Source organism: Ostrinia nubilalis, chromosome 23 (assembly GCF_963855985.1).
Source record: "Ostrinia nubilalis chromosome 23, ilOstNubi1.1, whole genome shotgun sequence".
In the NCBI taxonomy this organism is placed as follows: domain Eukaryota; kingdom Metazoa; phylum Arthropoda; class Insecta; order Lepidoptera; family Crambidae; genus Ostrinia; species Ostrinia nubilalis.
In genome coordinates this window covers 10,872,314-10,885,462 of record NC_087110.1, presented here as the reverse complement: position 1 = coordinate 10,885,462, position 13,149 = coordinate 10,872,314, and the positions used below count along the sequence as shown (strand labels likewise).

Sequence of the window (13,149 nt, the reverse complement as noted above, 5' to 3'; positions counted from 1 at the left end):
GGCATCATCATTTGTCATGAGACCAAAAATGAAAGACGTGACTTTTTTATTAATCTTTGGTAATGTTTACTATGATATTAATGTGTATCCTTGTAAAACGTTTCATTTGGCGACCAATGGTTTTAAGCTATAACAAACATGATTTAAAAATCCATTTGAATTAAAGCACAACAACTTGCACAATACAATACCATTTTAGGACATCGACCGAGACTTATAGCTTTTCGTTAATCCCATCGTTTTAATCAGGCCTAAAAAAGAAGTAATTGGTTTTCAATTCAATCATATCTTCACAGCACACGGTTCAAATTGATAGCAGAGCCTGGTTAAGGGTCTAATATACTTGTTTACGAGTAATTTCAGCACATGAATACTCCATCGGCTGTGGAGTTCGAACCCGCGTTCCTTGGATCTTGTCATCTCTAGTCAGTTCGATACCATTGAGCTATGTCGCTGGGGCAGGAAAGTTCTTGAGTGGCGACCACGAGCCGGAAGACGTAGCGTGGGCACTTGGGCAGGCCTCCCACTAGGTGGACCGACGATCTGGTGAAGGTCGCGGGAGGTGCCTGGATGCGAGCGGCGCAGGACCCGTCTTTGTGGAAATCCTTGGGGGGGCTTTGTCCAGCAGTGGACGTCTTTCGGCTGAAACGAATGAACAAGCTATGTCGCTAAGTCATGTCAAACATCACGCCATCATTATCGGCATGGCAGAAACGACAGCCGAACGTGGCGCCATCTATCAATCGATACCAAAACAATCGTTTTTGGAATGCCTACAAGACGCGCGCGCAGTTAATCCCGCATCGGCCACCATTTTGTTTTGACAGCGAAAGATGTATTACACCCTGTATTTTGGTTCGAGATTTAGTATGCCCTTATAGATTCCAGAGACAAGGTTACAGATTCGTTAAAATATTTTGGATGTTTGTGGGATTCGTGCTAAAAATAGAGATGTAACGGGTCCAATTTTGTCATCTTAAAAGATCTTAAAAACATTTTTTAAACTCAATTGTTAATATTCTAAGGCATCATCTGTGTAATTGGATTTTCTGATAATAGAGAATATGAACCTACAATCTAGGTACATAATTTGGGCAAATCTAGTTGCGTTTTCTTTGCATTTTATACTAATAAAATATGTTTTTCCAACAACTACTAAAAAAGTAGAGCAAAAACTATACAACCTGTATTTTCAATAGAGCTATAAACTCAAGATTTCAACAAAAAAGGAATTAATCGTTTCCAATAATATAAGGTCTGAATATTTTTATTTAAAAATCCTTACACTTTTTGCACCAATCAAAACAGTTCTAAACAATAAACGTCCATATGGAGACAACACATATTTCATAAACATTTTTGCGTATAAACGCCTATTTGCACATACCTAATGCTCCTGGAATAAGTTGCGCCTTTCAAAAACGCAACTTATTCCATTTAACGATGATGATGGTGAATCTAAAATGGCTTTAATGGTGTGATAGTTATAAATCTGCATGGAATGTAAATGGCATGCACCACAAAAAGTACAAACCACGATAGCTCTTAATTCTGTCGGATCGTCCCGACTCGGCTCAGACGAAAATAAACAACCGGACAGACAGAATACAGTCTATATATAATTTGAGTGCAATCACTCAAAGATCATACATTATACTAGCGAACTTTCTTATTAGTGACTGTATACAATGTGTATTTAATTGATTAGAGAATTTTCATTGGTAAAGTCACAACTATTTTAACTCATAAATCGAAAAAAAAAATACATCGATCGTCATTTTGTCTGAAGATGTCTGTTGAAATTAGGAAGACGTAGTGCGGGCAGGTCTATCACTAGGTGGACCGATGATCTGGTGATGGTCGCGGGAGGTACCTGGATGCGGAAAGAGCAGGACAGGTCGTTATGAAATCTTTGGGGGAGGCCTTTGTCTAGCAGTAGACGTCATTGTGCTTAAACAAATGAATTATAATGCAGATTATAGGAAACGGGTGAAGCTCGCTTCTACCTTCAGCCTGATCATCACTTTCCATCAGGCGAAATGCATGCCAAGGGCTTCCTTGTTATAAATAAAAAAAATGCAAAAAAATTGTCTGATAGTTTTGTTACTTTAATTTTCTGTATCAGTGATGCTTTGATTTATTGATTCCTTAGTTGGATTATTAGCACTTATGCTTGCTAATTCAAGTTCCCTATGTTGATTCATGCCACTTAACCCTTAATATTTTTTATAGATGTATAATTTTACTCTTGCTTTGATGAAAACCATCATATTTCAGTATGACACGCTTCACATCTTAACCTATGCATTAGCGCCGGTAATGTATAATTATACGTGCGCAAATGTCATTTATTTCTGGATGCCCTGATTTATCTGCTGAGGAAACGTCAACGAAATATCATAGCGATAGTCGCTTCTGTATGATGTTTTTGATATTAATAATGGGAGCGGACTTTGATGGGTTAATTAAGTTTTCAGAATGAAAATGACTTTGGTTATAAAATAATCATTTTGATAGGTTTTTGTTTTTGTGTCATTATTTTACTTGGAGATAAAGGAGTTTCTTGTCCAACGATCGATATATCTCTATAAAAATATACAGATAAAAACATTAACGCGTTTAGAGTTAGACTTAAAAATAAGTACCTACCTACGTAGTTTAGATTTTATGATCATAAAATTGCATAAAGACCAATATTGAAACGGCAGTTGATGCTGAAATTTTAGAAAAATCTCTAAGTTAAAAACCATTTCCATTTGCACGCAGGGTGTTAAGTTAATTGCTTGATTTAATAGTCACCCTGTATTGTCCGAATAAAATACTGAATGCGATACCCAATAAATATAAACAGACTATAAGTCTCTCCCAGAAGACGAACACACAGACATCGCCACTTATCATGCGGACGTTTATAGATGCCCTGCTAGATTTATTTATACAGGGTGCGAGATATTTATACCCTCTATAGACAGGTGACTATTAAAGGCCTGAAGCCGTAAAACGATTGTCGATATCGATTTTACTTTAGGTATATTGCCTACTCAGGCATTTCACTGAAGAGCAAGAGAGTCTTATTGCTTATACAAGTATCTATGTAGAAAGTAAATTAATTCAGACTTCATATCCACAACTGTACTTGCAATTATCTGTCTGTCATGATTAAACCATTGTACCAATTTGAATGAATATTAGTGTGAAGATGAGAGGATTTAAGAGATTGTTTTTGCCCAAAAATAAGTCTTGAATAAGGTATAGTAAAGCGTATAAAAGTACTTCCTATTATTTTTATTAAGCCACAGCGATTGATTTGATTTTTTCACACAATCTTAATTAGGTCGTCGCTACATCAGGTGTGCAGAATGTCACCTGGAATCCACCCTGTTCCAATGGTCTGCTTCTGTGTACTTAAAGACCTTCTTTCTTCTTCCCCAGGTGCCCTCATTGGTGGGATCCTCGGCGGCATGGCCATGAGGCTCGGCAGACGCACAGTGCTCATCGCAGCAGCCCTGCCCTACTCCCTGGTGTGGCTGGTGACAGCCCTGTCGACGAGCGTGGACATGTTAGCAGCGACTTCCTTCTGTGGGGGCATGCTGGTCTGCTCTATGACTATGATAACGCAAGTAAGTTTATGTCTTCTTCTTTTTCTGCTAGCTGAACTTCCAACTGCTGGTCAAAGGCCTACCCCAAGGATTTCCAACGATCTATTTAAACTACCTCGCTGCCCCATTGCCACTTCAGCTTGTTAATCCGTCGGGCTATGTCAGCGACTTTAGTTCGTTTACGGATCTCCTCATTTCTGATTCGATCTCGTAAAGAAACACCGAGCGTAGCCCTCTCCATAGGAAGGCGCTGGAGGCAGGCCGCCACCAATCGGCTATTGTGGAAATCATTGGGGGAGGTCTATGTTCAGCAGTGGACGTCCTATGGCTGAAATGATGATGATGAACGTTTAACTGCTGGTCAAAGGTCTACCCCAAGGGTTTCCAACAACCTTTTTAAACCACTGCTGGGCGAAGGACTCCCGGTTTCCTCTAAAGATAAAGAAAGATAGCCAATTGCTGGTCAAAGGCCTACCCCAAAGATTTCCAACGACCTTTTTAAACCACTGCTGGGCGAAGGCCTCCTGGTCTTCTTCCAGAATATCCACTTCTAGCCAAAATTCCTCAAGGATTTCCAATGTGGCCGCTACCAACCCGTTAATATGGAAGTCATTGGGGGAGGCCTATGTTCAGCAGTGGACGTCCTGTGGCTGAAATGATGTTGATGATCATGATGATGGTCCCATTTAAATCTCGAGCCTTTTTCTGATAAAAATGTAGCCTGATGAACTGTCAATTCATTAAAGAAAGCTGACTCTGCAATAATAACAAGTATTAGTAAGTTACCAATAAAAATAATATGTTTTGAAAGAAAAATATCCGTTCTCATAATTTTCTAATGACATCATTAGTGTAAAGAAAGAGTCATGTTTTCAAACATCCTCCAATGTACTCCATAGATAATGAACATAATGGTTATTGATCTACTATACGAGTAGTTCCCACGTAGATAATTGTAATTAAACAAATAGTGAATGACTTATTTTTAATAAATTATATTTATTTTTATAAGATTTCTGAACCCAATAACATCAAACTAATAAGTAGGATGTTCATCAAAAATAATGTAGAATTACAATGATGAAAAAATTTTTTAAATCGGTCCAGTAGTTTCGAAGCATATTCAATACAAACAATCAAATCTTTTCTCTTTATAATTCAAGTGTAGACATAATATGTCTAAATAGGCTTTTAAACCAAGTTTATCACATAAATACAATCAACTCTAAAAATAGCTACTAATAAAAGAAACGAATTCACCAAATGATTGATTCTTTTATCCGACATAGTACATCAATAACAAAACGTAAGGTAAAAGCCCATAAAATATCAAAGGCGATGAAATTCCATAAGCCCCATGGTCACAGCCATAACAGAACAATAAACCCCATAATTAGTCAGTTTATCAATCACACGAGCGCCACAAAGAATAAAAAACTACACAATGTCGCGAACGCTAGCAAGCACGGAACACGATTAGAAACTGTTACTTCAGTAAAAAGCTTTGTCTGACACACTGTCTTTGCAAATGGCGAATATTGTACTTAATCTATTTAAAATTTTAGCAAATAAACTGTGCTGACAGTTCATAAATTTACTCAGAAACGGCTAAGTTTACTGAACTACGGTAATAATATCATACAGTATTGCAACTTCATATAAACCGACGAAACGCGAGCTTTCCTTCGAATTTCAAATCTCGGGACGTGGTCGAGATCCAAAAGTTAGGGGTTCGCCCGCCTGAAATTAAAGTAACAGGTCATTAAGTACTCATTATAATTAGTAGATTCAAAATTATTTTAGTATATTTTTTGAGCAGCCCTATCGCATCATGATGTCATACCGTGACGTACCGCGGGGCTGTTTACATTTATTTCAAAAATATGGCCGAGTTGGAATACTGTATAGATGTATTACCGTGACTGAACGGTTTATTTTACTCAGAAATTAGGTTTTTGATTAGGTCCTTCTTTGATATTTATGTGAAGTGGTTAAAATAAAAATTATTTTGTGTTGGTGACGAAACACTTATATTTTATAAGATTTTGAGGCATTCTCTCGTTTTTTATTCAATAGTTGATCAATTTATTTTAGTTCAAATTGAGGCGAAAATATTCAAAGTTAACGATTAGTTAAGAAAAAAATTAAACACAATATCGACAAAGTGCCTATGCCTAGAAGCATAATGAATTAAGATAGTTTTCGCACTACGAACACACGCAACTCCACGGTTATGAAATGTTTGCTGAACTACACGCCTCTGAGTCCCAACTACTTAACTGTGAACTATGAACAAACGGCCTGTGTGCACCATAAAACCCATGTTAACACCTTTTGCACCATTCAGATTTTATGGCAAAAAGGCATGCTTTTCTACCTCTATGCTTCAAGTCAGGGATGTTATAAATATGAAGTTTCGGTTATGGATACGGTTACGGATATTAAAATAATATAATACCGGTTTCGGTTACGGTTTCGGATAGTATTAATTTCGGATTATACGAAAGTTTCGGATAATTTCGAATTATCGGTTACGGATATAAGAACTTTAAAAAGGTAAAATTCAAATAGCAAGATGCTGCGCGACTCACCATAAAGGTAAAACAGGCGGATATCAGAATGGTGCCATTAAAAATATTAAGATTTAGAATCCGCCTTTATCCAAAACTTTTGAATCGGTTTTGGTTACGGTTACGGATATATATTTTTTTGGATATGCGATAGTTTCGGTTACGGTTACGGATATCCATAACATCCCTGCTTCAAGTAACCAAGGAAGAATAAACAAGTTGCAGAACCATCAATTAGGATGATTGATGTTTATACTTTATGCCTTTGCTTAAAAAAAAAACAATTCTTTTTCTAATTGGTGAAACTTTCCAACCGGTTGGTCGGTTAATGCATCAAAGAAAAGCGGAAATGTTCTTATAAGTAATTTTAGTTGCATGTAAACTTGGAATTGTACAGGAATAAATTCGGATTGTTGCTGTTTTCCGGCTAAATAATGTTTAAAATATCTCAAGATTTTTTTAGATTTCTTTTTAACTAAATAATAATAATGTAATTGTACTGTTTTGTAGCTGTCTCTTGCGTTTTGTCAATTAATTAATGTATTTTTATTTCATTCGTTTCATTTCAAGTTTTTTTCTTGTTTTTGATATTGTTATTGATTTTGTCATTGATAGATATGTTCTAGCTAAACTTATAAAAAATAAATGCACAAAAAATTTATAAATAAAATCTGCGTAGGTAATTGAAAACAGAAAGTAGGCGAAAACTGAAAAAAACTTTCTGGACATTCTGGAACCATGTATTCTTTACCTTCAACTCTTCCTCGAACCGAACAAACCCTATAGAAATGTTATAGAAATCTTTCACCATTGGTTATGGAAAGTGTTCCATGTGTGTGTACTTGCCGTGAATCTTTATGGCGTGTGTGACCCGAGTGGGAATCGAACCACAATGGTGAGAAGCGGTTGTAAAATACTAAGTAGTTTGGAAATATTGTGGTTTATTTACGATAAAATCTATCATTCTTAGGGCTACTACAACCGTAATCCAGTTTTGCTGGATCAAGTAATGCAGGACCGCAAAACTGGACTGTCGTGTGAGTCCATGTGACCACACATATTGTGTGACTTTGAATTCGAATTCCAATCTCGAACGGTCCGGTTCTTTACGGGACACTGCACACGGAATATTCGAACTACCTACTAAACGATATCCTGCAAAAAACTGTTCCTGGAAAAACCGGGATGTATCCGTGGTAATGAGCAATTAGATTTCTTATGTAAGTATGTCAAATAAAAAAATACAATAAAACCTACTTTCGTAATACTTTAGGTATATGGTTCAGTGGTCTTGTGTTGAGAGATTACCTTGTTGAACTTGAGGTCCTGGATTCGATTCTCAAATGAGACAAACTAAAAAAAGCATATGGTATTGTATTTCCTAGTTGGATCAATCAGGCAATAGATTATTATTTAATTTAAAAAAATCTTTACTTAGGAGTATTTCAGGTCTTATTTGAACGATTTTCGAAATTCTGGATATCAGTTTGTTACATTACACTTTTAAAAGGTTTCTCCTATTGCGAAAACCAGTTATTTATGTTTTTTTAAGTTATTATTTTTAACTAGGTACGGTCTGTTAAACAAACTAATAAATAATAAAGGATGATAACACTTAACTACGCAGTTATTTTGGCTATTTTTAAAACAATTTTTATATTTTATACTAGCTTAGGCGCGCAGCTTCGCTCGTGGGATTTATTAAAGTACTTAATGTTTAAGATTTCTTCATCTTGAATAATTGCTTGAATATGTACTCGTATAACTCAATGCCAAATAAAACTTACGCATCCACCGCCAAAATAAACGTTCCAAATATTTAAAGGTATCTGTTTTGAGTGATTAGACACGGTCTAATATATTCGGTCGCAGTTATAATATTTCTTTAGAGTATTTACATACTTGTTTTAAACAGTAGGATCGCTATAATAAAAACTTTGTGGACTGCGATTGCTTGATATGTTTGCTATACGGTCATACAAATAACTGATAGGTGGTAAGCAACAACATACATGAATAAAAAATTATATTTATCAATATTTTCCTTGTCCCCAGGTCTACGTCACAGAAATCGCCGTACCGGAGATCCGAGGATGCCTCAGCTCAGTCCTCAAGATCCTCAGCCAGATCGGCATTCTCATCGCCTTCTCCCTAGGAGCCTACCTCAACTGGTACCAGCTGGCTTTAGTGGTAGCAGCTGCCCCAGTACTTCTCTTCTTCGCCCTGATCTTCGTCCCTGAAACACCTTCGTCCTTACTCTTAAGGGGTAAGGAACAAGAAGCTGAAAAGTCCCTACAATGGCTCCGCGGCCCCGACGCTGATATCCGCCAGGAATTGGCCACGATCAGAACAAATATCTTAGCCAGCAAGCAGTACAATGACGGCAATAGCTGCAGAGTCAAGATCCTCCTCTCCAAAAGACTGACCAGGCCTGTTCTTATCACGTGTGGGCTCATGTTCTTCCAAAGATTCACGGGAGCTCACGTCTTCAACTTCTACGCTGTATCGATGTTCAAGAAGACTTTGCGGATGATGAATCCACACGGAGGCGCCATAGCCACCAGTGTCGTGCAACTCCTGGCTTCTTGCCTCTCTGGCATGCTCATAGACAACGTGGGGAGGCTGCCATTGCTCATGATTAGCGGCGTTATGATGTCCATAGCGTTGGCTGGGTTCGGATCGTACGCGTACTACGAAGACGTCATCAGAAACACCACGAATATAAACCACGCCGAAGCCGGGGCATACGATTGGATCCCATTGATGTGTGTCTTGTCATTCACCATAGCGTTCTCTTTGGGAATCAGCCCCATATCTTCTTTATTGATAGGAGAACTGTTTCCTTTAGAATATAGGAGCATAGGCAGTGCCTTGGCTACTAGTTTCAGTCATCTTTGTGGTTTTGTGAACGTCAAAACTGCTGCCGACTTTCAAGATCATATAGGACTGTATGGACTCTTTTGGATGTACGCAGGTATATCAGTACTGTGTCTACTTTTCGTAGTATTATTTGTGCCAGAGACGAAAGGCAGAGAAATAGACGAAATGGATCCTAAGTACGTTGAGTCTTTGTGCATAAACCGATAGTATTGGCTTGAGTATTTTCTTTAGGGTATAATTTAGTTCGATGCTCTGGCATAGATTTTTGTCCAGTATTATCCAATCGACAGTGATAGAGAGCGTGCCTTGAAGCATGTGAATTCGTGCTAGCCTTCTTAACATATCTTCTTAAGATATATTGTTTATATCTACCAGTTTTTCAACTGTACCATTTGTTACAGTGAGCATTTCTGACAAGTATTTAGTTGACTTTGGAGTTTCTTCAATGTTATATCGAATTGACTGTTTGTCTTCCATTTTTAGCGGTCTGCTCTAATTCTTTGAATGTTAATGACATTGGTTAAATAAAATAAAACATTTTAACTTAATAGATGATTTCCCAATGTTATTGACTTTTAAATAAAGGTGTTACAGATGTCCAAATTAGTAATAAGACATGAAAATATTAGAACTGACCACCGATGTATTATATTATATCTATCTGAATATTTAGTTCCTCTAGTATGTTTCAAAGACTCAACTTATCAAAGTTCCTTCTATTTACAATTTTAATCGATCTGAAATGGGAAAATGCATTAAGATATATATTTTTAATGAATTAATTTATCTTTATATTAGTAAAAGAAAATGGACTTTTTCCTTGTAAACTTATAATGAAATACCTGAACATTATAATTTCTTAGTACAAAAATCATAGTCCTTCTAAAATTGGCATGACTTTGGACATATTATATTGAAATTCTATATGAATTTGGTATTGTAAATATGTTATTTAGGGCAAAACGTGACTTGTAACTTATGAATAAATCGTTGTTCTTTTGTAGTATGGTCATAGTATTGAGATTAGGTAACTCTACTTTTTAAGAGTAACATTGTTAATGAATTGTCATAATATAAACGAGAAAATATATAAATAAACACTACTTACAGAAAAAGAGATTGAATTAAATTAGGTATTTACCTACCGGTATAATTTTATTACAATCGAAATTCCCCTTATTAATATACAAAGTTTTGATTACAGGTTTTAAAAAGTAGAGTCACCTTAAATACTATGTAAATAACCGTACCAATAATAATATAAGTACGGGTATGATGTTGTATGCGAAATTGGTATTTTTCGCTTTAGATATAAATATGTATTTATACAAAATTTGCCAAGACTTTTATATGATGTTTTTGGACCAGTGAAAGAATATTTTGTAATACGATTATGTAATAATAAATAATTATGTTATTCTCTACTTCCTGATTAAAATTTGGTGCTAAGCCGGTGCCTTGCATTTTCCAAATATATAAACATTGTCAATACTTACTTTTGTAAATATAAAACAGTATTAATAAGTTTTGTAAATTTAAATATTTTATAGACTTTTAAGTGTAAGGCCTCAGCCTCGAACTTAGCGGGCAGCGGCGCGGGAGCGGCGGCGGGGCGGGAGCGGCAGGATCTTATGCGTAAAATCAAATAGACCGGTTCTCGAACACAGCGGCGCGGCAGCGGCGCCGGAGCGGGCAACGAGCGGGCAGCGGCGAGGGAGCGGGCAACGAGCGGGCAGCGCACTCCTTCTTTTGCCCACAATAAATCGAGCGTAAGGAATAAATTTGAATCGAAATAAAATTGTCGCCGTTGTTCAGACATTTCGTTCGCGAATAAAAACAAATATCTCGACAACACAACCCCGAACACAACACTTCGCCGCTAAAGCGCCGCGCGAGCTGCCCGCTGGTTTCGAGAACGGGTGTGCGTTGCCCGCCCCGCTCCCGCGCCGCCGCCGCCGCCGCCCCGCTGCCCGCTAAGTTCGAGGCTGAGGCCTAAGGGTGTTACAAATTTAATGCGTTGCCATAATTAGACGACTTACATTAATTTTATTGTTCTAATTCTAATATGTACTTAAAAAGTCGAATTTAAGTGTTTCAATATAATCTTGGAAATGAAATCAACTAAATTTTTTTTACTTTTCCTGTATTTCCTGCTACAAAACTCACAAAAACCAGAATTTGTGGATATGGTCACAAGAAATCACATTGAAAGTGACAATTTGGCAGAAGCAAAGTTTTGCACGTAAAACATGCCAAAAACGGTCAATTTAAAGCCATAAAATAACTCTCTCCCTGTTAAAAAAATCCTTCAAGCTAGCAAGCAGCTGAAATTAGACTTAAAACACATCTAAAAGTTATGAAAAAATATTTTTGTCAGCAGTGGGACAATAAATAAGTGTATACTATGCAGATAAGCTGTAGATCCTGGCTATACAGGAGTTGCAGCGGTGGGAAATTGTATAACAATGGTATATTAACTTCTAAGTTCCGATTCGACCAAACTTTTATCCGTGAATAACTCCTGGTATAACTGGCAGATTGAGAGTTTCAGTATGGGAAATAAATGTCATAACTGACAATATCATCATCATCATCATTTCAGCCACAGGACGTCCACTGCTGAAAATAATGCAATAAACGTTTTTATTATTATTATTATTATTATTAAATAGGCCTCCCCCAATGACTTCCACATCGCACGGTTGGTAGCGGCCTGCATCCAGCGCCTGCCAAAACTGAAAATATATTCTGAGATTAATATTTACTCTTGTTTGGTCGAATCCACACTAAGGCTGGGTAGCACCATCTTACTTTAACTTTGACAAACGTCAAAAATCTGTCAAACTCCATACAAAAAACACCGGTTATCGTAATAGTTACGGTCAAAGTTAGGTGGTGCAACGCAGCCTAAATAGGTGTACTATTAGTCGATGATTATTATCTCTGGTCCACCGCACCATCAACAATCAGGTGCTGATCACAAATGATAGTATTAAGCAACTCGCACAATACAACCGGAAGTATGATCAGGAATTCAGGAGTAATGACGTCACGCCACAGCGAGCACGCTCCATCGAGTCTGGCAATGGAGACGTCATGAGCAAATTCCCTTTTACCATTAACAATATTCTAATAGACCAATCACATCCAGATAAACTTTATGACACCTTGTCTAATTGTAATAGATCTGTGCTATTCTGCAACAAAAATATAAAGTGTGATGTGCTGTTGAATGCACAGTGTAGCCTTCTTGATAAAATAGATTTTACTGATTTTGTTAAAAGTTGTTATTATAGCGATACATATTACGATGAAGGCAAAAATCACGAAAGAAGGTTTATAGACGTAACATAATAACATTATGGTCATGGTCGCTTGAGCGTGGGCTATCTATGCCGTCTCCAAAACTATCAACTCGAAGATACACACCGATATAAATGTTTGATTTGACCGATTGTGTAAAGAGGGTGTTTACAATTAAATGGTTTAAATGCTAGGTTCTCGATTTGTTTACATTGTTAGTTCATAGCCAGGCCTTGTTCAATGAGGGTTTTCGCGATTGAAAAATCCGCCAGATGGCAATACGTAGACGCGAGGTCCAAATGCTGCGTGATTGGTGGATTTTGACAAATCTGTCAATGTCATGTCAAAAACAACCAATCATGCAGCATGTGGACCTCGCATCTACGTATTGCCATCTGGCGGATTTTTCAATCATTGTAACGGTGTATTCACCAATGTGGATTACTTCTTTTATTTTGTAAAATTTAATTTATCTTACATGAATTAATTCAGTAAAATGTACCTATAAGATAACTATACACTAGCTTTCCGCCCGCGGCTTCGCCCGCGTGGAATTTGTGGCTTTCTATTGGTGAAAGAATTTTGAAAATCTATTCAGTAGATCCCGAGATTACCCCTTACAATTTAACAAATATACCTATAAACACACAAACTTTACCTCTTTATAATATTAGTATAAATAATACTTGCTATGCCCTTACAGGATGAATATGTGTACTACCCTACCATTTACCAACTGTCAAACCACACATGTAATGCAAATAAATTATTTGATTTGTGGCCTTAAAACGTTTCCT

At 36.9% G+C, this 13,149-nt stretch overlaps 1 protein-coding gene and 1 long non-coding RNA gene across 3 annotated transcripts in view; one reads left to right on the top strand and one right to left on the bottom strand.

The window, feature by feature from the left end:
• Positions 1 to 10,139, top strand: part of LOC135083419 (facilitated trehalose transporter Tret1-like) — a 116,763-nt gene extending 106,624 nt beyond the window's left edge. For both annotated transcript variants that reach the window (XM_063978157.1, XM_063978158.1), the window contains exons 4-5: positions 3,433 to 3,620; positions 8,225 to 10,139. In XM_063978157.1, coding sequence (XP_063834227.1) covers positions 3,433 to 3,620; positions 8,225 to 9,256 — 1,220 coding nt within the window. In that variant the 3' untranslated portion in view covers positions 9,257 to 10,139. The remainder of the gene's footprint in view (positions 1 to 3,432; positions 3,621 to 8,224) is intronic.
• The window catches only part of LOC135083501 (uncharacterized), a 236,378-nt gene that overhangs the window by 173,774 nt on the left and 49,455 nt on the right, over positions 1 to 13,149 (bottom strand). The gene's annotated exons all lie outside the window — the stretch shown is intronic.